The sequence below is a fragment of the Agelaius tricolor genome, unplaced genomic scaffold, assembly GCF_023055355.1.
Source record: "Agelaius tricolor isolate 1412-34295 unplaced genomic scaffold, bAgeTri1.0.p SCAF_7, whole genome shotgun sequence".
Classification (NCBI taxonomy): Eukaryota; Metazoa; Chordata; class Aves; order Passeriformes; family Icteridae; genus Agelaius; species Agelaius tricolor.
In genome coordinates, this window is record NW_027269267.1 from 30,969,516 (window position 1) to 30,996,151 (window position 26,636).

The 26,636-nt window shown below is 44.2% G+C and overlaps 1 protein-coding gene across 1 annotated transcript; it reads right to left on the reverse strand.

The window, feature by feature from the left end:
* Positions 1-17,430: 17,430 nt before the first annotated feature.
* Positions 17,431-24,663, reverse strand: PDCL3 (phosducin like 3). Its single transcript, XM_071430798.1, has 6 exons — positions 24,463-24,663; positions 22,992-23,121; positions 21,212-21,302; positions 20,416-20,559; positions 19,370-19,578; positions 17,431-17,832 (listed from the first exon to the last, which is right to left on the reverse strand). Exons 1-6 carry the CDS (start codon positions 24,466-24,468, stop codon positions 17,690-17,692), a joined length of 723 nt encoding a protein of 240 aa, XP_071286899.1. The 5' UTR covers positions 24,469-24,663; the 3' UTR covers positions 17,431-17,689.
* Between the last annotated feature and the right edge of the window lie 1,973 nt (positions 24,664-26,636).

A 26,636-nucleotide genomic window follows, 5' to 3' on the forward strand; every position in this document is an offset into this window, starting at 1 on the left:
TGATTAAAGCTGTGTAGGTGGCTAAATTCTGTTCTGTACAGCTCTATCACTATTAGAGATAAACCCTTTGTTTCATACCAGAGAGAGGGCAAGAAAACCTCTCTGCTGAATTAGAGGTAACATGAGTAAAAATTGAGAGTAAATCGCTCCAATTTACCTTGAATTTCTTTACTTTATATATTTTTGTTAAACACTGCATATTACTGCCATTTGAAAATAGGCTTTTCGTGCTCCACACCACTGAAAAGATCTGCTACAACATTACAAGGAGCACTTGTTCATTCATGCTTTCAGTGGTCCACTCAGAAAACAGTCACAGGAGATGGTCTGTCCCTCCCAGAGCTCAGAGTGGAGGTGTCTGTCTCCCAGCAAGTCCTGGATTTGCCTCAGGAAATCCCTCTTGTCCTCTTGCTTTGTGCTGTGAGTGTCCATTCACTGCCAGGCAGTGCTTGTTGTGTGGTACCTAGGGAGGAAGGGTTTGTTTTGCCCTACAGCTTTCTCAAGACAGAGAAATATTAGGAAGGAAAGGATTCTCTGAGATATAGGATAGCTTTGCTTTGATAAAACTTCACCTATGAGCCATACCTGGACCTGTTGGAGCACCCAGCTCTCCCTGAGCCCTGCAGGGGGCAAATAGGGTTTCTCTGGTGGCCCAAGGGCACATCCTGTCTCATGGCACCAGTGGCCTGGCACAAACAGGCATCACCTGTCAAACAAAAGCACATAAAGCTGTTGACAAACACAAAGGCACAAAGAGTATTTTTAGAGGCTTCCAAGCCTTGCAATTGTTGAATAATGATAGAAATTAAGGGAAAGGTTGCAATAGCTGTGATTGTCAGAGATAAATGTAAGTCATCATTAATAGTGAGGTAATATTTTTTCCTAGATTGGCTGATGTAGCTGGGGGGAAGAAAATAGGAAGATGAACCCCAGGGAGCAGAAGCCCTTCTTCTGGTTGCCAGGTTCTGTTTCAGACCTTGATCACAGCCCAACAACTAGTCTACTCTTTTCTAACTAAATCAGTGAATGTAAGGAGAGATGCTACTTCTGCTAACAACCCTCATCTAGCTAAAGTGGAGAAATCAGATTTGCGGCTCTGGGATAGGCTGTTTGTGAATAGCTCTGATTCTTTTTCCTGCTGTGCAGTGACCTCAGCCAACACGAAGTGCATAGCTCTCCCTCACTAACCTGGGAGTCTAATTGGTATTCTGTGAAAGTCCTCACAATGCCTTTTAGTTAAAGCAAATGTCAGAAAACACAAACTCCTGTTTTCTTTGTGAAAATTCCTCCAAAGGAAACTGCAAGAACCACACAAACGCTACCTCTCAGCACAGGCTGCACATCCAAGCACTTAATTTGGACTTTTGAAAGAAGGGCTGTGCAATACAAGCTTCAAGATGTTTACTTTCCTAAGTCTCTTTCTGGCCAAGAAGAATGACTTCATTCACAGGGTGGTCCAAGCTTTGTTTTGTGTTCCTGGAGCCCAGATGCCCATTTGGAGACTCCCCTCGCGAGCCATGTGGACACAGCACCTCCTTGAGCTGAGGGTTTGGCTGCACTCAAGCACAGTAGGAACATGAGGAACTGCTGGACTTCCCCCAGGGTGCAAACAGCTGCTCCCCATCACCTCCCATCCCACCACACAGTCACGGCAGAGGCACAAATAAGACAGATGGAGTCAGCCCACAGGCTGGATTTGGCCTCCAGCTGGAGCTGTCTGACTTCATAGCTTGGAGCTGGTTAAGCTAAGGATTGATTACTTGGTGGCATTTTTTTCTCTAATGACATTAATATCATCTGTGAAAAGCATGACAGTTTCTGATGGCTGCTGTGTATCTTACCTAACCTGGGATTCCTGCAAATCAGGTGTTGAAGCCTGAAGCCACCACCCAAGGCTCCTTGTACAGCTCATGCAGGGAAATGGGCATCTCCGGGGGTCAGTAGTCCTATCTGTCTTTGCCATCTCTTCTTCTGTTTTTCCTGCTAAGGGGGGTGAAAGTCTGGCTGGGTGAGGCTTGAACACTTTAGCCTTTAGATACCAAATTCAAGCAGATGAATCTCCCACTCATTAAGGCAGATTACCCAATTAACTAGAAAGTCTCACTAGCCCCTTTCTCAAAAAATTGCCCGCTCAGAAAGCTGGTGAATAAGTAGGATCCTCACTCAAAAAAATCCTTCTGTCCTATATGTGCAAAAATAAAGATCACAGTCTCTGGAGTATGTTGATTTTCTGGCCTGTTTCTGGGACAGCCTATTTTCCTGTACTCAAGAGCTTTCCTTTTATAAGAAAAAGTAGCGAGCCCCCACCAGATTTTCCTTTTCCATCCCCCTTAAATAAGGAAGCAGCACCTTCAGTGAGCTTGGGGATCCCCAAGGCCCACGTCCCCCTCAGTTGTCCATCACTTGCCAAGCAGGTCTGCAGTGCACCCCAGCTGAGGGGCCCACTCCTCCCAAGCCTTGTCATAGAGCTTCCAAAACACAGCCCTGCTTCCCTCACCTGAGAGCTTCTTTCCAGCAATTTCAATGGAAAAAAACTGGAGAGAAACCCTGCTCACCTCATTCTTTCTGTTTCTCCCTCGTTGACAAGAGAGCTTTCAGCTGGTGGACAGGCATTGAATTTCTGTGTGCCTGAGCCATGTGCAGTGCAAAGCAAGGTTAATAGATTTTACGGCCAGAGGGAGTATTCTGATCACCTCATCCAACCTCCAGCATCACACAGGCCAGAGGCAGGAGCTGTAATTACACCAAGTTTCCAGCAGAAATGAAAGAACTCAGTCCAGACCTAATTGTCCTGCCAATCACATCAGCCCACAAGTGCCCAGATTCTCTGACCCTCAGTAATTTTGCTGAGGAGAGTTTATAATCACAAGGTGTCTCAACATGCAGCTCGCGTCGCGTGCGAGAGAAGACTGACGTGTTCGGCTTCAGAAGGGGAAGAGAAGAAATCCACGTGTATCTTCCTGCAAGCGGAGTTCTTCTTTTGCTTTTTACATTTTTTTCTCCACACAAGGCTAGAAATGCAAAAGGTAGCTTTCTCCTTTCCTGAGGGCTCTTTACAGCTGTTTACAGCTGTGCTGCACTCTCTCCATCCGAGAGAGGCTGAAGGGCAGCGTTTCTTCTCCTGCCTGGCTGCAATTAATAGTGGCTGTTGGCCCCTTGACCTCTTGTCTGGTGATGTGCTTCCAAATGCATTTGTACACAGTTCCAGGACTCTAATACCCTCTAAGACAAATTCAGAAGACCTACTTTGAAAAGTATCTAGAGGGTAAGGAAACAGTTACCAGACAGATTTATTGCTGAGTTTTCCTTCTGTTCAGATATGTTAATAAAATGCCATTCTGGTTTAAGGAAACTTGGACCAGAGAGTGTTTAGACACGACTGCAATTATTCCTTGGAGCTGGCCTCATGTAAGCTCCTGCATTAATGAGGGATCATCTCTATTTGCACCAGTTCACCAGCAGCACGACCAGCCAGCAATTAAATTCTAACAAGCACAAGGCTTGCAAGAAGACTCTCCCTGCACACAGACAAAGGTTGCTTGGGCTTGAAACCAAGCAGGAGGATGTAACTCTCCTTTTCTCACCCAGCCAGCCCCTAATAGATATGGATTTTTTTCCCAGTTAATACAGTGGCGTGCCCTTATCAATTGCTATGTCATCAAGTCCTATGGAATGTGTAAATTCTCCCTCTGCTGGAGTGTAATCCTATTTGGCAGAACATTACAAGGGCTGTACCAAGAGTGATTGAGAGGCCGCAGCAGAGAAGCAGGAGAGGACTTTTGCCAGGGTGTTTTCAGCTGCAGGGGCCAACTTGGCAATTTTCTTATCATCTCTTTCCATTTCCATCCTCTGACATCCCAGCTCAGTGCTTAGCCACCATTCAGAGCAGGTGTACCTCTCCTTTCTGGATTGCCCCGATAATACTCCCTGAGCCACCTTTGGCAGTGCCAGGCTCCCTGAGGAAGGCAGGAAATCTGCCTTCCTCACTTGGATGATCTGGAAGGAGGTGAGCTTTCTGCAGAGCAATACTGCTCCAAGTGCCCCTGGGCACGTCAGTGGCTCAAAGATGCCAAGTGCAGTCCAGTACTGAAATATACAAACTCTCCCCTTTACGTGCTGTTGTTTTTGTGTTACCTTTTAATGTTTTAGTATGATATGCCTAGTAAATCTTGAAATGATGATTTTTAAAGTTCCTAAGATATAGAAAAGCATTCATAAAAACTTTATTCTTTTCTTTTTAAACTTGCCACTTTACCAGTAGTTGAATTTCCAGGTGAATCACTTTCCTATAAAATGTCATACTAATAATAATGCCTATAACTCCCAAAGTCATCTGTTCCTTTCCTTTGTCCAAGAGGAACAGTTACTTACTTTGGTTTTAAAGACTCCCAGTGGGGTCTGTGGCATGTCCTCAGACGATCCTGTCCAGTGCTTCATTTTCCATCCTGTTAGAAAGCTTTTACATAATGCCTAACTTAAGTTATTCTTGCTGCAATATGAACCCATTATTTCTTTTGCTTTTCACAAGGGAGAAGAATTTTTTCCTCTTCTCTCAGCAGCAGTCTTTTGCATATTTGAGGAATATTATCATTCTCCCTTCCCCCATTTTTAATCTTCTTTCCTTGAAGAAAAGCAACCCAAATGGAGTAATTCTTTCTGGTAGGTCATGATTTCAAGCCCTCTGATCCTTCCTGCAGCTCCCTTCTGGATTCTCTCCAGCTAGGCCATATCTCTCTGGGATGCAGTGCCCAGTGCTACACAAAGTACTCCAGCTGAGACATTATCTCTGCTGAGTAAAACAGACAAGATGGTGTATGAGTTTTCTGTGCTACATTTAGTAATTTCCAGAGAATCTACTTTTCCAAAAGAATAATAAACTATGCCTTTGATCCTGATCCAAGCAGACTTTCTTACTAAAAAACTGGGAAAGAGAAATTAATAGAAATCAAAACTTTGAATGTGTCTAGGAAAAGGAAACATTCTTAATCCTGTGCATGGTGCACTAGATACTCTTACATAAACAAATATTTGCTGAAATGTACTGGCAGAACAGGTTCAGGAAGTTAAAATAAGGAGGTTTAGCTGCTAGTGAGGAATGAGGTCTTGTGTTTTCCCAGTGATCTTTGGTAGAGAGCAGCCCTTAGTCTCAGGGCTCTCTCTTTTCATGGTTCCCAAGGTATCCCATGGTTCCCACGGGGATATAGCACACAGTACCAAACTAAGCAGCACATCCAAGGCAGTTGTTCCTTCTGTTTCAAAAGACTAGCTTAGGATCTAGCTTTTCTTCCCTTATACTTGAGTGCTTCTAATGACCCTCATCAACAATGAAGAGCAGTGCCATTTCAGGAGGGATGAGTTTTTACCAGAGACCCTCACACAGCAGCATAGGAAGGTGTCTCAGCTATGGTAAAAGGAAGACGAAGTTCACCCCACTTGCCCAGAGCTCCAGGGCCCTCACATAAAGCCTGCATAAGGCCAGTCTCCTTTGCTGTGGGGACAAAGGCACTGGCTCTGGCACAGTGTCAGTGATGCTGCTCAGCCCCACTGATGATACAGACAGAGCTGCTGAGCCTCGGGGCAGTGAGCAGCCCAAACCCACGCCTGCCCCACCATCCCCTGCCTCCAGCCGGGGCTGCTGGCACCCACAGCAGCCTCCTGACATGGTCAGCCCAGAGCCTGGAGCCCTGTGTGTCCCTCTGGAGTTTGTGAATGTCACTTTTTAGCAGAGATCATTAGTAGGCTTTGTCTGACTGGCAAGCACTTGTGTTTCGCCTCCAATCTTCGAAGGCAGCAGGCGAGGGGGCAAAGAGCACTAATAGAATTCTTCAATGTCATTTTAATAGGATCACTGCTTTGTGCTAGCTATTTTTTCCCCTCTTTATCTTTTCCTGTCCTCTGCAAGGCTCTGTGTTAATGCCCTCTGGTGATACTGAATTCTTTCCAAGTTTCTCAAAAAAAAAAACCAAAAAAAAGTCCCACCAGCATTAATTATTGTTCCAGGAGGATATCTTCCCTTAAAGATGCAAGGTTTCTCTGAAGCCATCTGTCTGGATTTTCTTCCCTTGGGACAGAGAGCAGTTAGCAACTCAGTATTTCCAAAAGGAAAACTGCAGCTCATGTAGATAATACAAATGACCCAGTTGCCCCGGGAAGGGAAGCGCCGTCTCGTGTGAGGTGTGTTCCATATGCTCCCATCCACCTTCCTCAGTTAATGAGGCTCAGGCTTCTTCATGCTGGTCAAGATAAATATAAAGCTCCCTAACCCTGAAATCACCATAGTGAGGTTGCCATGGCAAAAAAAAAAAAAAAAAAGAAAAAAAAAAAGGAAAAAAAATTCAGTCCATCACAGATTATGCTAAAACCTGATACAAAGAGGCACATTAACAGTGCATTGAGACATGGAAATATGCTTGTGATGTTCTCCAAATTACCGTGATCTTGGTACAGTTTATATCTTATAAAACATCCTGTTCTGTTCATTTTTCTAACAAGATACATTGGGATTCTGCCTTATGGGAAGATGTTCTGAGAACAGGGCTGGGATATTGGAGCTTACTAAACATCTAACTCAAGTATTGATGTTGAGACATGATAGAAGCAGAAATACTGCTCCACACTACTTGTATTAATGTTTTGTGACCTGACCTGCAAAAAAAAAAAAAGGATATCTCATCCAAAATTTAGATCCCAACTCCACATTTCAGTTCTACTGTTGATAACCAGGCAGCTTAATTACCTCCCAGAGTGATTATGAGGCTGGGTTATTTAAGATTTGAAAAGCTCTGTGGAGGTTCTAATAACTGGATGTCAATCACATACAGGAATAGAGATGTATGGGGTGCTCTGCCCATGGGCACAGGCCATAGGCTTGTATGGGCACTGCACACACCCAAGCCTAGAAATTTCCTGACCCACTGTGGACACCCATGTCATGCATGTGCCCTTGGAGAGCCCTTCAGCTCCACCTGAATAGCATAAATTGTGGATTATGCCTACTGCAGGTTAGAAACATAAACTGCAGAATCCCACTTGGGCAGGGTTCTGGAGGGGAAGTGGACAGTCCATTTCAAGGAACTTCAGTTACACCTTGGTAAAATGTTTTTTTTTTTTACTCTGTTCTGAGTGACAATCCAAGCAATAAACAAACAACCAAGACACAGAATCCTGAAATCTCACAGAACAACAGTAGAGCTCTGCAAAGCACAGCATTAGATCCTAAGACTTGAGAGGCCATACATCCTCCCTGGACTGTAAGATATGATGTCTACCCTGTCACTCTCATTATTAATGAGATGCTGTGTGCTCCAGCAGTTCTAGTTGGGTTCTCTTTGGCCATTTCTTAGTGTGCCCAGCCAGAGTCCAGCTCTCATTTCTAAACCATCCAGGTTTTATTTCTTCCCTCATCAACATACTTGATGGTCTTTAGCCATAAAAAATGGGGTTTGACTTCATCTGTAAACAAAGTTTCAAAGCAATACTGTTATGAAAAAATGTGTCTTCAGAAAGATCAGAGGAAAGTGAACCCATGAAGAGATGCTGAATCACCACCTATAGCAGAGAGCTGGGACAAAAACATTATAAGAGGTATCACATTAGGTCTAAAATCACTCCTGGTCTGCTCATGGGTCAGACACTGAAAAGCTCCTCAAACAATTACTCACCACTGTTCGTGCAGATGGAGGGTGCCTAACCCTCAATTACTGAGCAACACACAGGGCTGCACTTTGATGTGCCCTCACCAAGTCTAGAAATCAGTTTTTGCTGGAGGAGATTCTGGTGCTCTGCTCCTCTCCAGTGCCTCCATAGAGCTCCCAGGAGCAGAGCTGCAGTGGGATAGGCAGCGCTGGCTGCTGTGCTGCAGCATCCTCACAGGTGACCCAGCTACTGGGGACTGAGAGTGATCCTTGCAGGTGGCTCAGCTATGGGGACTGAGAGTGATCCTCACAGGTGGCTCAGGAGTGCTGCTGCTCCTCAGCAGTGCCTGCTGGGGGGGGGCAATGTCCACAGGGACTGGGAAAGTGCTCCATTCTCATGCCTCCTCCTGTCAGGGCATCTCTCCACCGGGGTGGCAGCCACCCACCCCAGTTGGTACCTGCCATGCCAAGCCAGGGACTCTTCTGAGTCTGATCGGAAAATCAAAGGTCCCCGAAGGGACTCTCACATAGTTGCCTGATCAATTTGGATTGCTATTTATGAATATTGTTTACAATAAACCATTTTTCAATACAACTTTTAGTTTTGCTTTAAGTTTCTGGGTTTTTCTTAACACCACTAGCCCAAGATGGTTTTCTTAGTCTAGCGGTGTCCACTCCTGGTCCATGGTGCTCTCTACTCTGTAAATCACGTGGGTCCTCATGCATAATCCATGTAGCTCATGCAGTGAAAGTAATCTATTTTTGCAGGTGTTTCATCAGAGGAGGGTAGATGATACCAGAGAAAGGCATGGAAATGATCTTACCTCAGACAGGAACAGCAACAAGGAACTTGCAGTCCTCTGAAGACCTTCACGCGTCTCATACATTGGGATGTGCCTGCCTTGCTATAGATAGATTAAGCTCCCACCTCAGTCTTCTGGATTTGGATCCAGGTTCTTTCTGGAGACTGATTAGATGTGATGCATTTGTGGACCTCTGGATCTATGGTGATGAGTGATCAGAAGTGTTCACAGTCAGCTATTGTGAACAACATGGTGCAGATTTAATCTTCCCAAAGAAGAGTCTTACAAAGTTAATTATCTAGACGCTAGGTTTAAGTTCACTTTAAGGCCAGAATGCAGAAAAAACAAGCTGAGGCAGGTACATTCACTGGAGCTATTAGAAATCTGTGGGGCAAGTTTACACGTGCCTGCAGTGAGACACATTTGAACATACAAATGGCATGCACATCTCACTCTCCGTAGTCACAGAGTAGAACTCAACACGTCAAGTGCTGCCACTGGTATTTTACTGAAGCCAGATCACGTCTCAAAGCACTCAGGCACTTTAGTAAGGAAGGAAGGAAGGGAAGGTCCTTTTCGTGGAGAACACTGCCATCTTGTGCACAATTGCATTTACTTAGTGCCCGGCATGATTGAGAGAGACCATACTGCAGGACTCGCTCACTCTTCCTGACTCTCATGCAAACTCCAGCAGAGTTCAAGCCCTTGAATGGTGAAGTATCCCGAAACAGTATCAGCTGTTCCAGTCCTCAAGCAATGACAAGATCTGAACTGCTTTCTGGGCTAGCACATTTTTCATTTTTGTCTGCCCAGGACCTTCCATAAGTGTATCTAATAGAGAAAGCCAGCTGTATCACAATGAAATCAATAAAATGGAAAAGCAGGACTGACAAAGTTCTACAGAAGTTTTTGCTCTTTAACAAGTGGAATAGCAGAATTTATTCACAGACTATCTACATGTGCTGGAAGCCATGCAGACTCACTGTAAGTACAGCAACAGCAGAGAGCTCCTGTGCAGGAAAACCTGGCACAGATGGACAAATAGACAAACCAACAACTACTCTAGTTTAGCAATTGCCCTTGCACAGTGCTTCATAGCTCACTGCAGATATAAATTATAGAAAAACTTGAAATACCAATATATGGTCAGTAAACAGGAACATGAATTCTCCTGGTGAGGAATATGAGATCCAGAGAAGCTAGGGTTTTTATGTAAGGAAGAGCTGCCACAGCTATAACAGGAGAAGCCAATCCCATTACCATGCCTCATCCATTAGTATGTCCTCCCTAAAACAGAGCAATGTACATCACAGCAGCCTGGGAGTCCAGAGGTATGTGACAGATCAGGCATCCATCATTCTCAGGATTTCCACACTATGTTGCCATCCACACTCTTAATCATCTCCTTCATGGGGGAAGGTCTGCTCCAGGTAAGTTTTTGTCTCTCTGCCAGCAAAGCTGGAGGGTGAGCCAGTGACTCCAAGCACTCCCTGCATCCTGGTGGACCTGAGCACCCCACCAGCTGCCTGCTCTCAGCCAGGGTCCCATCCTCCCTCACTCTGGTCTGCACATGCTCCCCTTTGATGGGATCATGGAGTGAAATGCACCAACACTGGATGGGGACAGTGCCACTCCCCTGTCACTGCACGGAGGTGCCCCATTCCAAGGGCTCCTTTGTACCAGGGAAAACTGCTTGGGCCTTTTGAGGGGACCTCTATGGAGGAAAGTTGAGACTGCAAAAAACTCTCATTTTCCTCTTGCCTGTATCCAGCTGAGCATCTGGATCTCCAGGGCACTATCTGCATTTCAGAAACAAGGTGCATGATGCACAACCCAGGGTCTGGTTTCTCGGATAACTCTGTGAGGAAATCCCACATGCTTTACACAGATTTGAGTGACAGTTGCAGCTGGTGTGGCTTTGATGATAAAGATTTTGCCCTGATTGAAGCCCAGAGTGATGGAAGCATGCTGGTATTTTAGCTGGGAGGATGTCCAGGTGCTCACTGGTTATCATACCACCACGAGAGGAGAAGGACGGGGTGTGTGTGTTTTACAGAGGGGCCACCAAAACCCTTGGTCACCATTTTGTCACCAGGAGATGCCTGAGATTCTAAAGCCTGAAGTGTCAGCTACTCATCAGTAAAAGGACAAAGAGATGTTTTTTTCTCCTTCTCCCTTTTCTAACTGCATTCAACGTGGGACCGCTACTGATAAGTGATGAGATTGTTCCTCAACTGCATTTAAAACAAAATTGATATCTCTTTTATAATACAACACAAATGCATAGGGCAGCAGCTAACTTTGAAAATGACACTGTAGTAGTAGTTTTTAAACTGAAAATGCCATTTGACATCATAAAGTAGAGAGAAAGCCTGTATTACCCACTGGGCTGGATCTGTAACACGTGCCAGATGCTATGATGCAGCCAGTGCTTACTGTGTCTTGTAAAACTGTATATAAACAGTGCCTCTCACCTGAAAGATTCAGAGCTTTTCCTGAGCTTATGCTAAAGACAGCTTATTAGCAGGCAAATAATACAGCAATATCTTTTCCTAGCCTGAATTGTACAGGATTAATTTTTACCTATTGATTCTACTTATTGAAAACCTGCCTGATTTCTGCTCTTAATGGTGCTCACTGGCTCACCCCCCAACATTTCTCTGTGGATCACAGCATGCATCTTTATCCTTTTTTATTCCTCTGCACTGAAGTAAGGGAAGAAGTTTTCATAGGTCTGCATGAAATTTCCTCTGTGATTTAATGCTGACATCCACTCTGCTATCCTGCACAGTCTCCAGCTACATACACAAAGTCCATCTTTTGAGAACAGTGCTTCTCCAGTCTACCTCAACACTAAATATTCCTGAATCCTCACCATAATACAAGCTCTAAATTTTTTCTTTATTATCTTCACCTTTACCCTTCTTCTCTAGTAATGGTCAGACTGCTCTTCTAAGCTACCCATCTGAGCTCCTTTCATCCTGCCTGTGCCTCTTGCCCTTCCTCTCTCCCACTTTCTCAAGGGCTCTTGTCTTTAGTCTCAGAGGGAGAAGGAAGACAAGGAAAAAAAAAAAAACTTCTTCAAGCTCTTCCAGGATGAGACCTTTGTTCTGGACTTGGTTCACCCCACAAGATCTAGTTCACATCTCATTCCTCAGGACTATTAAATTTTCTAGATAGGCATAATCAGAGTGAATGCACCCCAGCTGGAGAAGTTTGGGGATGTTTACCAGACAGGAGACCCAACTCCACATCCTGCATGTTCTCCTGCTTTTGCTACATCCCACAAAACTTTGCACCCTTTTACCACCAGCACCTTCTTGTTAAAGGCTGTAGTTGATGCCTTAATGTTGCAGCAGATCTTTGCAAGTGTCTGTTACTGGGCTTCTCTGCCATGGAGGCAGCCCTCACAATTTCTCTTCCAATCACCTGAGGCCAACATCTAAACCACAGGGAGTGAGAGCCAACTTGGAGGATCCAGGGTATCCCTACTTTTAGCTCAACAGAAATCCTCTGCATATGGACAGGTAATTAATGAAGTTTCCCAACACCCCCCAAATGGTCTGTTCTAATTCACAGAAGGACAAGCTGCAGTCATGCAAGAAGGAGTTCAGTACCTGTCTTTGTTGCCCTCCTTGTAAATGAAAGTATTCTCACAGATATTGAGGGGAGGGGGATCAGGATGACACATGCTATAGCATGAGTCCATTTCTGAGGGGGTAGGCAATGGCTGTCTGAAAATCCAATACTTGCCCTCATTAGCAAATGCTGTAACTTTTGCCTTTACAAGAATCATCTTTGTGTTTGATGGAATACTGGAATGACTTTCTGTGGGAGACATATTGCAGCAGAGGCTTAAAAGTATGCATAATTACATACATCTCATTGTCCATTAATAACTTTTATATGGACTGTTCTTCCTTAGATCACAGTTCCTTCCTTATTTAACATTTGAAGTGTTAAATAGAACAACTTCAGAATTACCTGATATTTTCCTGACATTTTTATCAGACCTCAGCTTCTTCAAATTAATATGATGAAGTCCTGAAAAACTTGGCATGTTGTCAAGAGATGAATTTTTTAACATGGTATATGAAAACAAGTTATATTGTTCATCAGTCTCCCACAGAAGCCTGGAGAGAATCTCTTGCTGAGAGTCTCTTGCTGCTTCTTCATTTTTAATGGTTCTGCCTTCTACAAGAGGGAATGAAGCTTTTTCCTGCATCACAAGAGCCATCTGCAAGTAAAGAGACCTAAGAAGTTCAATACTTCTTTTTAATTCTGTGAAGAGCTAAATACATCAATAAAATACTTTATGCCTCCTACAACCCTTTGATGACTGAATTAACGAAATGAGATTGAAATGAGGAGTGATTTATAATGGGCTGTAATAAGAAATGAGTTCAACTGCCTTCCAAACAATTGACAGGGAATATGTTAGTTTTAGCAATGAGAGGGAAGCATTCTCCTTTGATCTCAGTGAGAGTAAAGTTTCTTTAGACATGATCCAATCCCAATAAATATGCAGCAAAATGTTCATATAAAGGTGAGGGATTTTACCCCCTCACAAAAGAAGAGCTACTCCAAGTTACTGATGTTTCTGTTAGAAGTTTCATTTCTCATTGCCGGTGAAGTAGATTAACTTGCCCAGATTTCCAGAGCATAAAGACAAATTATTCTGAACTTGAGTTTTTAAAACAGGAATAAAAAGTGTATCTTAACTTTCATGAGAATCAGTGTAGATCAGAATAACTTTCTTCATGAGCTCTACAAAGACAAATACTAGTGTTCACTTGTCAGGCTAAGTTGTGGCTTAGCATTGTGTGCCCATCCTGTGCACTGATCCAACAGAGCTAGATGCACACACTCAGCTTTCTCATAGTGAGCCATCTCACCTAAGTTAAATTGTTCCCAGCAACAAGACCAACCAAATATCCACCTGTGTTGTTCTTCTCTTATTTCTAGAGTCCCATATTGTTGTTATTAGACTTCTAAAGTCCATACCTCTTTGGCATATTCTCATGGCTGCAGCTCTTCACTGACTCCTTCTGCTGCATGCTGTTCTCTCTCAGGTCAGGGCTCCTCCAAGGCTCTCCCGCCCCCTTTTATCCCAGTTATCTTCATTGGTCACAGCTGCAGCCCAATTAAGGACATGGCAGCTGCAGCCCATCAAGGGCAACCGGGACCTCTGGGGCAAAGCCTCTATACAGATATTTAAATACAAATATTCAAATACAATACATTTCCTCTACTATATTTCCCCCTTTTCTTTTACGTAAGTTAACAGTTGTACAGATGTTCAATTACAATACAATACATTTCCTCATGACTCACAGGCCATGTACAACACCCATATTCTCTCATGACCCACAGGCCATGTACAACACCCATATTTCCCCATGACTCAAAGGCCATGTACAACCCACATAGCTCCTTGCTCAAAGGCCATACTCTTTCATATCTCCCTGACCCAAAGGCTATGTTCTGTCGCAGCTCTTGGCTGCCACAGCTCTCAGCTGTCTTATCTTCTGCTAACTATCACGTTGGGGTCACCACTTGTTGTTCTTCTATTATTTCTAGAGTCCCATATTGTTGTTATTAGATTTCTAAAGTCCATACCTCTTTGGCATATTCTCATGGCTGCAGCTCTTCACTGACTCCTTCTGCTGCATGCTGTTCTCTCTCAGGTCAGGGCTCCTCCAAGGCTCTCCCTGACTGGCTAACCCGCCCCCTTTTATCCCAGTCATCTTCATTGGTCACAGCTGCAGCCCAATTAAGGACATCACAGCTGCAGCCCATCAAGGGCAATCGGGACCTCTGGGGCAAAGCCTCTATACAGATATTTAAATACAATACATTTCCTCTACTATACACCTGAGCATATTTGGGGAAGCAGGTGATAGGACAGCCACAAGGAGGAGGCAGGAGAGGCTGAGCTGAGCCCTGGAGAAGTAGGACCTGGCCAAAACAGGTACAGGACAACACAGCCATTCAAAGGACTCTCCTTAATTTCACCTTCTGCAGCCACAGTCCTGCAGGTGCCTCTACCGATGTACAGGTCCCTGACTGTGGGACCTGACTGGATTCAGTACCTGGAGAACTAGCAGCTTAACCATGGCTTTGCCTGGCTTGCACAACACCTGGCTCTCCCTCTGCAAATGAAATTGAAGTGAAACACTGTCCTGCAGGTTTGGTGAGTTCATATTGTGAATAAAAGATATGGGGAGGAAAAAATCAGGACGGCAACTTACCCAGATCAGGGCAGCCTGCCACGAACCTAATGCAACTGATCACATGGCCTGCCTAAGCAGCAGACTTCAGACTTGCACCGTGAAGAGAACTGTTTTATTACTAGTGGTGCACTTACATTTCACACAAAAAACTCCAGAGTGACTGTCCATTAATGGCAAATCATCTGCCTCCAACTACAGCCCAAGGTTACTTCTCCCCCTCCCACCACCCTCTGGCACTGCTGCAGTGTGGGATGAGTCAGGGATGCTCTCACAGCAGTGTGCAGGACAGTCACCCACACAAGGCAGGGGTGCTCTCACAGCAGTGTGCAGGACAGTCACACAAGCCCCAGCACTGTTTACAGGATCACTGCCTCTGATTTCTCCCATGATAGCTGACAGAAAGACCCTTCCCTCACCGATGAAAAGTGAGCATTGATCTGACACTAACTGTTGGCAGGTTGCAAAAATATTGATAGTGCATTTAGCAACAGTGCCCCAAGCCTTGGCAAATGAGAGCTCACCCTCTCCAGTTATTTTTTTCCCATTATATTGCCCCTTTCTGCAGTGTGTAGTAATTGGCTGTTTTGGTTTGCTATTTAGCAGCCAGCTTCCTTTAAAGCTAAAGCTCATTCCCTCAAATGTGTTTCCACAGCTCCTTCTCTGCCAAAAGGTTAAACAGACCTCATTATCTGCTTCCTGCAGAGACCTAATTTCTACAAAAGGCCTTGAGCATGGCAATATGATTGGCAGGAAAAATAATAATGTTACAAAAAGCTGTTTTCACACCTAGCCAAAGAGTGAGAAGCATAGATACCATTTGAAATGATGCTCCATGTGAGTCTCATCAGCTGGGCAGGATATTCAGCCCCTTCTCGTTTGTGATGATTCTCACATCTGCCCCTTTCAGCATGGCATCCTCCAGTGGCATCCCCCAACATATCAGCAGATTAAGCAGTTGAGGATAAAAGATGGAGGTCAAAATGTCTCCATTTCTCCTGAATTGCTGTTCAAAAATGCAGCTGCCAATGAAACTGCAAGGCAGCCCCTGCTGTAGCCCTGGCAGCAGGGAGCAGGCACTCTCCCCCTCCCCAAGGCAGTCTCCTGCATAAACCTCCCAGGCAGACCAGGTCCACTTCTTTTTTAGGAAAGACAAAACTTCTTCCTGGGGTGCCACAGTTATCATTCCCAGGCACAGGATATCTGGCTCCCCACAGTGAAGCAGTCTGGGACAATCCACACAGAGCCCTGGTCCTCTTCAGTTCCTCAGTCCACTCGGCGGTCCAAGAGCTCACAAACCCCATTAGACCACACACAGAAGGAGAAGGCAGCTATGACTTTAAGACCCTGCTGGGAGACTGTGAGGGAAACAGTCTGAAGTCCCACCTCTCCTTTTTATTCACCCCTAGCTTCTCTAGTTTCCTCCAAAAGAAATGCAATCCCTGTGATCAGAGGTCACTCAAAAGCACAATTCAGAGTGAACAAGCAAAAGATAAGCAAAATATGCAGTGTAGGGTTCCACAGAGAAGAAGAGTCATCCTTTTCCTAGACTGTACAAGGCTGTAGGTGAGTACAGTGAAGCATCAAGTCTGCATTTAAGATAGCCCTGTATCATGAGAAGAGTGCTGCTATGTAATAATATTCAGGATCTACCAGCTTCTATTGTGCTGCATTTGGCTCACTTGCACAAGATCAATATTTTAGCTACTCTGCCAAAAAATACCTAAAAGAAAAGGAGACAAGCAAAACTCAAATCACCATTCACATCTCAAAGAGGAAGCTCTCCATCAGGATCTTACAACCTTGCCTGAAAGAACAGTTAGTTGCTGTTTGGATTTCACATTGATTTGTCTCAGCGTGCCAGAATCATGCTTGAAAGTCACTACAAATTAATAAAAAAATATCTTTTCAGTATCACTGCTTATTGAGTACAACATTCTGTGCCATCCATCCACAGAATCCATCAGCAATATAACAAAATATCATTGGGGCAGCCTCACTAGCCAAAGCTCTTGGAGACTGTTAGCCTGAGTGTAGACCAACTGAAAGTGCAGGTGAACATTAAATCCAACCCAAAGTAATCAAACAGCTCCAAATGTCAGCAGATCTATAATCAAGGTGGTATTTAAGTTTATGCTCTTCTAAGACTTCAGTTATTATTACTGTAGTGGGGAAATTGAAGTCTTTAATATAGCAAGATGTCAGTTCTTCAAACATCATCCTCCCTCCCATTTGGCAATGGCACTACTGTAGAACACCTGACTTCTGATATGGTTGAAGAAATCAGCAGTTTCACCCTTGAGCACCACCATCTTGAATTTTATTCTGCAATTAACAGGCAAGATGGTGCAGGAATTTCAGCCCTTGTGAAAGGCAAAATAGTGCTGCTAACTCAGAAGTGGAGTTTGGGAGTCAGCAGGTCCCAGGAGAGGCTGGCCATCCTCAAGATGCCTGGAATCCCAGCTTGCAGCCTCATGTTGTCCCTCTGGTGCCAGCACATCTCTGCAGAGGACCACATACCACCTTCAGAAGCACCTGCATCATGGGTACCACCCCCCCAGCTCTCTGTGAAGTCCAGGCTGTCAGAGCACAGTGGGCTAAGAGATGGTCCATTTAAGTGCCATAAGCAATTATTTAAGACAGCTATTTAGATTTGATTTGTACAACTTTAGCTTGTTAAAAACAATGCACTTATGACCACTTCATATTTCAAATTTTTTTAAGAAGTGGAAGTTTACTATGAAAATAATAACAAGAGACCTGTTTCTACTCACATCTGTATTTTAAAACCTTTGAGTAAGATTTACTCAGGCTTCACTGTACAAAATGTCTTTCAGCATCTTAAGTGAAGCTGCAATTTTTAAAAAACAGAAATGTTTTTAGTTTCTAGAGGTTTCTAGAATGAATGTCTTGAAAGGCTACCCTTCTGGGGCTCAGCAAGGCCTTGAGGAGTGTCTCCAGTGCTTGAGGTGGGAGCACTGGCTGCCAGTGCACTGCATCAATCTGGCTGCAGACGCAGGAATTAGTCATCCTCTGAGTCACTCTCCCCTCTGGCTGGGACACATGCCCTGATTGAGGACATGAGCTGGTCCTGGATCTGCTTCCTGGGGTTCTCTTCGAGGTCTGTCTTGATGGCACCCGACTCAGAAATCTTCCACTCCAATTCTGTGCAGTGCAAAACAAGAGTCATGAATGCAGGGGAGCAAACTGAAGAAAAGACACCCAGGTGTGTTCCCTCATCATCCTACCACCACCCCACCACACCAGGGCCCTTCTCCTCTTCTTCTTCCATACCCAGATCCAAGCTCCTGCCCCATTTACCACACCAGCTCCAGCCAATCCCCTCCTTTCCCAGTCCCTAGTGCTGGGACAGGTCTCAGCCCAGGGCACGAAGGTCAGGGTACTCTGTACCCACCAGTGACATCCCCAGTGCCACCCTGCTCACCTTGCAACCAGGAGTGCAAAAGAGGTGATGGATGCAGAGCAACAGCTTTAGAGGCAACTCTCCCAGAGAAAGTGAATTCTACCTCCTTCTAGCCACATAAGGGCAGAAGACAAGTTTGCACATCTATTGCCAGGGAAGGAATACTGCTCATACATTACAGCTGCTCCCATCATATACTGAGCTCATCACAACCAGAAGAGGCAGGGAATAAATTTAATAAAAGGCAAAAAATTGTGGAAATTTCATTTACAATGAAATAATATATATAATGTATAATCTGAATGATATAAAATACCTATAATTCAGATTAGAGGTATTGTATTTATTTCTATCTGAATGATATAAAGTACCTATAATTCAGATTATATATTATAGATATTATTTCATTGTAAATTGTGGAAATTTCATTTACAATGAAATAATATCTATAATATATTCATTTACAATGAAATAATATCTATAATATATAATCTGAATTATAGGTATTTTCCACAGATGTACCTTGTAAATAGAATTCACCCCTTTGTCTCTACATCACACACTAAATATTAGTTCCTTTAGACAGTAAAGAGAGACTTCACCACCAGCAGTAGGCCCAAATTGGACTGGATTGCTTCCCAGAAGTGGTAGAAAGTCAATACAACACATTCAATTGAAACCATTCTCCTACTGCTGCTGATAATCCTATCATCAAATCTAATTTCTTTCAGATATTACAGAATAATGAACACAACCTCACACTTTCTTTAATCTTTAGTGGAAGGCAGATGTGCTTAGGGGAGAAGGAAGACATAAAAGAAAAGTGCAGAAATGTCAGTACACAGCTTTCTGTGATTACTGAATTAAGCTAACTTAGTCAGGGACAGCAGACAAATATATGCCATCATCTTGAAAATGAAACAAGGAGCCCTACAATCCAGTAGGTAAGTGCAGATATTATCATATCACTGCTGGCAAGGGCAGTTGTTCATGTCCAAGACACCCTAAGAACATACATGGGTACTGTTTACCCTTTAATATATCCAGCAAAATTTGTTTTACCCAATACAGGGTATAAATACTTGCACACACAAGACAAATACTTACATGTTGGCCTAACACTGCTTTTACAAGACAGCATGTGGTTGAGCCATAGGGGGGGGAAAAATATCTAGTATCATTTTCAGTACCTCCCTTCCCTTCCTAAGCCTCGTTTCTCTCATTCCCAGCAATGCAGTTTTGCTTTTCCTTGGGAAGAGCAGAGATGCAGACACTCACCATCCCTTGTCAGGTTCATGCCACCGAACACCAAAGGCCCAATGAACTGAGCTTTGATGTCTCCCTCCAGGTACACAAATATCGTGGGCAGGTTCTTATCAGGGTAGTTGGGAATGCAGGTGGTAGAGATTGCTTTGATGAATTTCACATCTCTGAACTTCTTTGCAAGCCCACTCATATGTTGATTTATTAAGGCACAGAGTGGAATTCTGAGAAGAAGAGCAACAGACACACAAAAGGAGAAAATAAGAGACAATTTAAAAAGTAAACAGCTCCAGAAGAAAGGTCAGAAATATCACATTGATGACTTTCTGCAAAGACAAAAGTACCAGAAGCACCTTCTGTATTCCAGCATTCAAAGGAGATCAGCACCACTGGAGATTTTGGTGTGTGGTGGGCTTTTTGTCTTAATATATTAATAATGCATCCTTCCCCTCTACCCCCTTTGTATTCAGGGAAACTGGTTAATGAATTTAGGATACTTAGAAGCTGCATGAGCAAGCATAAAAGCAAAGCTGCTCCTGGAAGAAGGTATGCAAATGATGATCAACACCTATAAGCAATTAGAGACAAAGAACAACAGCAAGTATTCATAACCTTTCCAAAAAAAATCTAGCAATGCTAACAGACCTTTTTGACAAGGTTTTCTATCATGGTGACAGGACTGCAAACCTTGCTCACTCCATTTGTGTATCACTAGAAACCAAGCTAAATACACATTGATCCTTCCTATTCACAGCCCCTTGCATTTGATCCAGAATAATTTCCAAAGCTTGGATATTTCAGTGGCAGCAGCTACCTCTATGGAAGCTGTATGGTTCACATCTTGCTGTGCTGTAGATATGTATAAAAAAAGCCACCTCATGGTAACATCATTCTAGAATGAAGTTCAGCAATCTGGACTCAACAGTTTAAAATTACTCATTTGTTTTTATTTCTTAGAACTCCAAAATCAGTCCTTAGTTCCACAATAACTATACATTTACCTTGCACTTTCAGCTATTGACAGTGCAAGGTTTAATGGTTTAAAAAAAAAAAAATCTTACCCTTGTTTGTAGAGGTGTAAGACTACCCATATACCTTTTCCAGCTTTTGTAACCTCTTGAACATAATCTTTTCCCGAAATCTCCAAGACTTCCCCGAATTTATTCTTCATTTGAGCTGCCTTCATTTCTGCTAACCTTTGCTGCCTAAATATCCAGGAATGAAAAAGACATCTTGTGAATAGATGTATTTGTTTGACAGAACATAACTTGAAGGAGCTGGTTGAAGCCTAGACTTCAAAGATAAAATTACAAACTTCTTCTAACCCCAGAGCAATAAAAGCAAAATTACACTGTACATGCTCTTGTATTTGCATCATAGGCTAAAGCCACATGCAAGAAGTAAATCTGTGTTTCATGAAATGCTTTTTTCCCTCATTTCTGGCCTCACTAGACCTTTCTTCTCCAGATAATACACTATCAAACTAAATGGCAAAAGTCATGAGAGACATTATGAGATCGATAGAAACCAACACTAATTATGCAAATCTGCAGCACCTTAATCTCATTGAGACAAAAATTAGGAACTCCTGGAGGTGATTTTCAAAGCTCTCAGGACCCCCAGCCATACAGTCAGCAGGTGCACATTATCTCTGCAAAGCTAGGCCGTAGATAAAGGATACTGAATTCAAAAGCTGTTATCCTTTTAAAGACACTTAGAAGCTCCACAAGAGACCAGAAACACAACCCCCTTCTTCCATCATCCTAAAAACATCCTTTCTCTTCACAATATCTAAAAGCATATAAAAGAAAGACCCTCCAATTATCATTACAGCCAAATTCTGCAAGCTGCTCTGACCTGTACATTTCAATAGCTCTCTCATCTTCCTCATTAAATTCATCTTCATTCTCTTCCAGCTCTTCCAGAGTCATGTCCTCATAAGTTTTCACTAGAATAGAAGAAACATTAAATCAGCAAAAACCTCATTCCAGGATTAACACTCATTAACTTTTATCAGTCCAACAGAATTTATTTACTCTAAAGACAGATTAATAGGAAGTATGCAGTGGATTTTTTAAAAATATTATCTTAGAATAACAGAATGGCTTGGTTGAAAGGGACCTTAAAAATCATCCAGTTCCAACCCTTTCTGCCAAGAGGGACACCTTCCACTAAACCAGGCTGCTCAAAGGCCCATGAAACCTGGCCTTGAACACTTCCAGCAATGGGACACCCAGAATTTCTCTGGGCAACCTGTTCCAGTGCTTCACAACCCTCAAAGAATTTCTTCTTAATATCTAATCTAAGCCTACTGTCCTTCACCTTAAAGCCATTTCCCCTTGTCCCATCTACCACTACATGGTCTCAAAGTTGGAACTGCCCTTAGGAGTTGGGACTTCAGTGATCCTTGTGGTTCCGTTCCAACTCAGGACATTCTAAGGTTCTATTCTATGATTCTAAAAAGTCCCTCCCCAGCTCTTTTTTCAGTATCTTTGGCACTGGAAGTGGGGGCTAAAGTTCTCCCCCAAGGCTTCTCCTCTCCAGGATAAGCAGCCCCAACTTTCTCAACCTGTTATTATTATTCTTACTAGATTGTTAGGAAGTGTTATGTGCCTTAGACATACAGATGGAAAGAATATGATGGAAAAGGCCTCTGAGCTGAAGGCTGCCTAGACTAGCACCCAACTACCTGCACAAGCTTTCAAGCTTCGCAGCCGCAGCACAGACATGCACGTTCACCTGGCTGATTCCCTTTGCACTCCTGTTTCAGTTTTCAAACATTTACTTCCATAAAAATACAGAGCTGACACGAAGAACAAAGCTTTCCTGTGCTGGAAGAATCCATATGCTTAGGAATGTATTTGTTTGATACCATTAACAGCTGATCACCCTGCACAGATGAAGTTTTGGTGTACTTACAAACCTGGAAAATGACACATTACAGTCCTGTGGGGCACAAAGCTTTAAAAAAAAGAATTAAATTTATCTGAGGTAATGGAAGTCCTTGGAAATGTTTTGGTTTAGAGGCCTGTGTTTAAAAAGGAAAATGAGGACCCTCAAAAGGAGGACCCTCCCAAACTCCCACCACCTAACTTTCAAGATCAATTTTCAAATCTAGATATCACTATCTAACTCCTACTCAAGAGTCCCCCAACAGCATCACATAAAACAGTCAATAAGTGTTACAAACATTATTAAGCACAAATATCTGTGCCTGTTTAAAGACTAAAATAAATAATTTAAGGACTAAAGTCAAATAATGCAGAGTATTCCTGAATAGTGCCCCATGTCCTCATGTTTCCACATGGAAATCTTCTGTAAGGTCAGACCTGTTTACAACTGTGGTGGTCAAAATGGTCCCATTCAGTATTTACTATCATGCCATCCTACTAATTACACCCTGGCTGAAGTATGCTTATTCCTAACAATAGTAGGAATATAACTAAAATCACTTGATTATAAGGTATTTTCTTCAAGAATAACTTAGGACTCAAGACTTGTTTTTCCCCCCCCCCACAGAAGTTGAAATCACTTTGGTTGTATGGCATATAAACATTGCTGCTGGTAATTTCTTTGAGAAAACTTCCTCCAGGAGCCATTCCAAGGCTTCTGCTGCCTGAGTTGGCTGGTCACTCACCCAGAGATTTCTGAAGGATGGCAAACTGCTCCTCTTCCTTTGCCCGTTCCTGTTCCTCCACATTTTCCTTTGGAGGAAGGATTCCTTTCTTACGCAGAATGTCATTCCACTCCGTGTCTTTATTTGGATCCTAGAACAGAACAACAAATGGATGGTATTTCTTCAAGGTGAATTTTACCACTTGTAGAATTTAACACATTTACTAAACTGGTAACTGGATAGATGGTGCCAGAAAGCCACAGTGCAAATCCTCCTGACGCCTGCAGTACCCTGAAGACTGACTTTGCTTTATTCTATCCCACTCACAGCACATACAGGAGGTCTTGGCTGGGTACCAAAGTCTGAAGCATTGTAACCACTTCGGCATCTCTCACAAAGAGTAACAAAAGGAGAGGGTATTTAGCTGAGTGACAGAGAAGCATGCTAGCCAGAGGGCTTCCTTATAGATCCTCAGCAGGACAGGCCACCAAATCAATGGTCACTGCATCAGAAAGCAGTAGTGACAAGACATACACAGGCACAAACCTTACAGACCTAGCACTCAGTACATGGGAAGTCTCCTTATTAGATTCAAGTCAGAGTGACTATGTAAGTGCCTAGAGAAAAGCAAGCCATTTCTGTCAGCCAAGCCCACTGCTAAAGATTCAGATCCAAATCTATAGCTAGACTATTCCTGAGATTTTACTGTAAAATAATTGCAATAATCCCGCAAAACAAGGCCAATACATCTCTACGTATTGTTGAAAAGGAGAGTAGCTGAGTATGAGATTTTCCTACTTAGCAGGCAATTATATTTTTTAAAATACAAGAAATCTCAGTGATAAGCACCCATAGCTTGCTTGTGCTTCCTTGTTGTCTTGGTCTAGGTCCAGTTTAGAAATAGAACACACCTACTGCTTTGCTATAGCTCGTATCAGCACACCTTACACCAGGTCTGTTCACAGCCATACAACCATCTCTCTTCCCCGACTAAGCCCCAGTACTAATGGGCTATGGGGCACAGGAAGGAAGGGGTAGGGGGCAGAAGGGGAGAAGAAACAGAAGAAAATAAAGAAAAAGAACAATGTAGCTCAGCAAACACAACACCAGACTTTTTTTTCCTCCCGTCTCTGACCGCGGTCACCTTTCCCTCGACCCCGCATTTACTATCACACTGACGCAGTGCCTGATACGCCGACCCACTCACTACGGTACTGAAGTAAGTACCGTAGCTGCAAAAAAAGCAACAAACTGCCACAAACCCAGCCATGGAGCTGCCGAACAACACCGCCCCTCCGCCCCGGGCGAGCGGCAGGAACCCGGGCCGCCCCCACCCCGGCTGCCCCGGGCCCTCGGCGGGCCTCCCGGGGAGGGCGGCCCGTGGCTGTCGGCGGGGCCCAGCCGGGGTGCGGCCCCTGGCCCTGCCGGGCTGGCCCCGCAGCACCGCCCGCACAGGCCGGAGCGGGGACACGAGGGCACCGCGGCTGCTCACCTGCATGGTGCCGGCGGGGCCGGGCCGGGCCGGGCCCGGGCAGCGGTGCTGGGCAAGGCCGGGCGGGGCCGGTCCCGGCGTGCGCGGCGCGGCCGGAGGAGGCGGCGCTCCCGGCGGGCGGGCCCGGCGCCGCCGCTTCCCGCAGCGCCTAATAAGGATAGTCCTGGCCGAGGGAGGCCTCGGGCCGGTCTGGGCCGTGAGGAGGGGTCACAGAGCGCTGGGAAGGAACCCTGAAGATCGAAAATCCTCCTGCCGTGGGCAGGGACACCTGCCAGTAAATCGAGTTGCTCCAAGCCCCATCCAGGCTAACATGGAATAGCCGTGCTTGAGCAGGGAGGTTGGACAGGTGACTGACTCACTGTGGTCCCTCCCAGTCTTTTTCTGTGATTCCCCGGAACTTCTGTTTCCACTTCACTGAGCCTTTTTTATCTGTTTGGATTTCATACCCTGCTTTGTTTCCCTACTGGTTTATCTACTTATTTGCTTTCTCTGATCTGTTAAAAAATAAAATAATAAAATAAAATAAGCAATCAAACCTATATTATCCATTCTTATTAGGCATAATCAGATGTACTTGTAGTATTCTTATGATTGGATGATAGCCAACTGAAATGACCAGAAATTTGTCTCTTGATAGTTACTTTTATTTCAGTTTTGAGTCCGTGTTAAAGTATCACTCAGAAAACACTGCAAAGTGTGTGAGATGTGGTGACCCTAATCTGCTTGGGATCACACCCCATTCCAAACTGGCACCTAGGCCTGCCCTTTCAAAGAACTGAGCAGATCTTTTCAGCTTGCTTTTCAAAGACACATAGCAGAGGGAAGAGACCTATTCCTGCCTCCCTTCCCCTCCTTTTGTGTTCTAGCCCAATGGACAGCACGCTTACCCAGATCTCAGTCCCCATAAAAGAACCCTAAAGAGCCTGCCAGCCGGCCTTAAGAGTGTGTTTGGCATGTGGAAGAAGGACTGTCTCAACTCTAGCAAGGGCCTGAAATGAAAATTTAGAACCCCCACTTCCATGTGTTAGAAGGTTTTGGGCATCCCATTAGCAGCCAGTTATTGTGAAGTGGGCTGGCCATTTTCCCTGTGCTAAATCCAGGTTACTGAAGGGAAGGCACAGCCACCTTTTCTGCCTCTGAATTAGGAGAAATGATAGCTGTGCTTTGAGAGGACATCAGTCCTCGTGGCATTTGGACATGCAGAGGGTGCCCCATACTGGTTGTTCAATGCCCTCAGGTGGCAGGAAACTCAGCCTCACTCAGCTTAGACTAAATGCTCATCCTTGTAGGAAAAGTGGGTGAGCGCCACAAATGCAGGTGCTGTGAGGCTCTGACCCACAGCAGGTGTCTGGCAGGCAGAACCAAAGGCTGAACTGTTCATGACAGTTTTGTTGTCTGAGTATTTTGCCAGAGCCTGGGCTTCTGGGAGTACCCTCTGGTAATCATCTTCTGTGGCTGCAATATCATTCACACCCACAGCTCTTGTATGCTGCTGGTTGGAAACTGCTTTGAGTGCCAGAGAACAAACACAGAAAGAGCATGAGCAAGAAGTGAGCACTCATTCTTTAAAGGCTGCTCAAAAATATTCCTTTGCCTGAGGTGAGATTTTTGCCCAGAACAAAGAGAAACTAACCAAGCACCCTCAGCACCAGAGCCACAGTAAACCCTGAGCCCCATCTGGGACAGAGTTACCAGAAGAGGGGGCAGAAGCCTAAATCTTAGGAGCAGCCCTATCACATCACTTGGTGGGGCTCAGACACATTGTGAACCAAGCATGACTCTACCCAGACCACATCAAAAGCAAAACACAGTTTCCCTCTCCCACCCAAATAAAAATATATTTACAAAGCCCATTTTCCATATGTATTTCTATCAAGTTTCAGCAGGAAGAAGAGGATTGCTTTTACACACAGCATGCAGACAGAAACACTCCAGGCAGAGTGGGTGAGAACTGGCAGTGCCACAGTGAGGCTGAAATGGAGCTATGGCTCAACCCCTGCAGACAGCCTGCCTTCTTCCCCCTCTCCACAGCCAACTTGCTTCTGAGCAGCTGTAATGTATTTCTTCATTTTGCCCCAAATCAGGGATTAGGTGAGGGAAGATGAAGCACATGTGTAAATGACTCATTAATTACCCAGGTGACCCACTGGTGAGGAGAAAAAGTTGCTAATAAA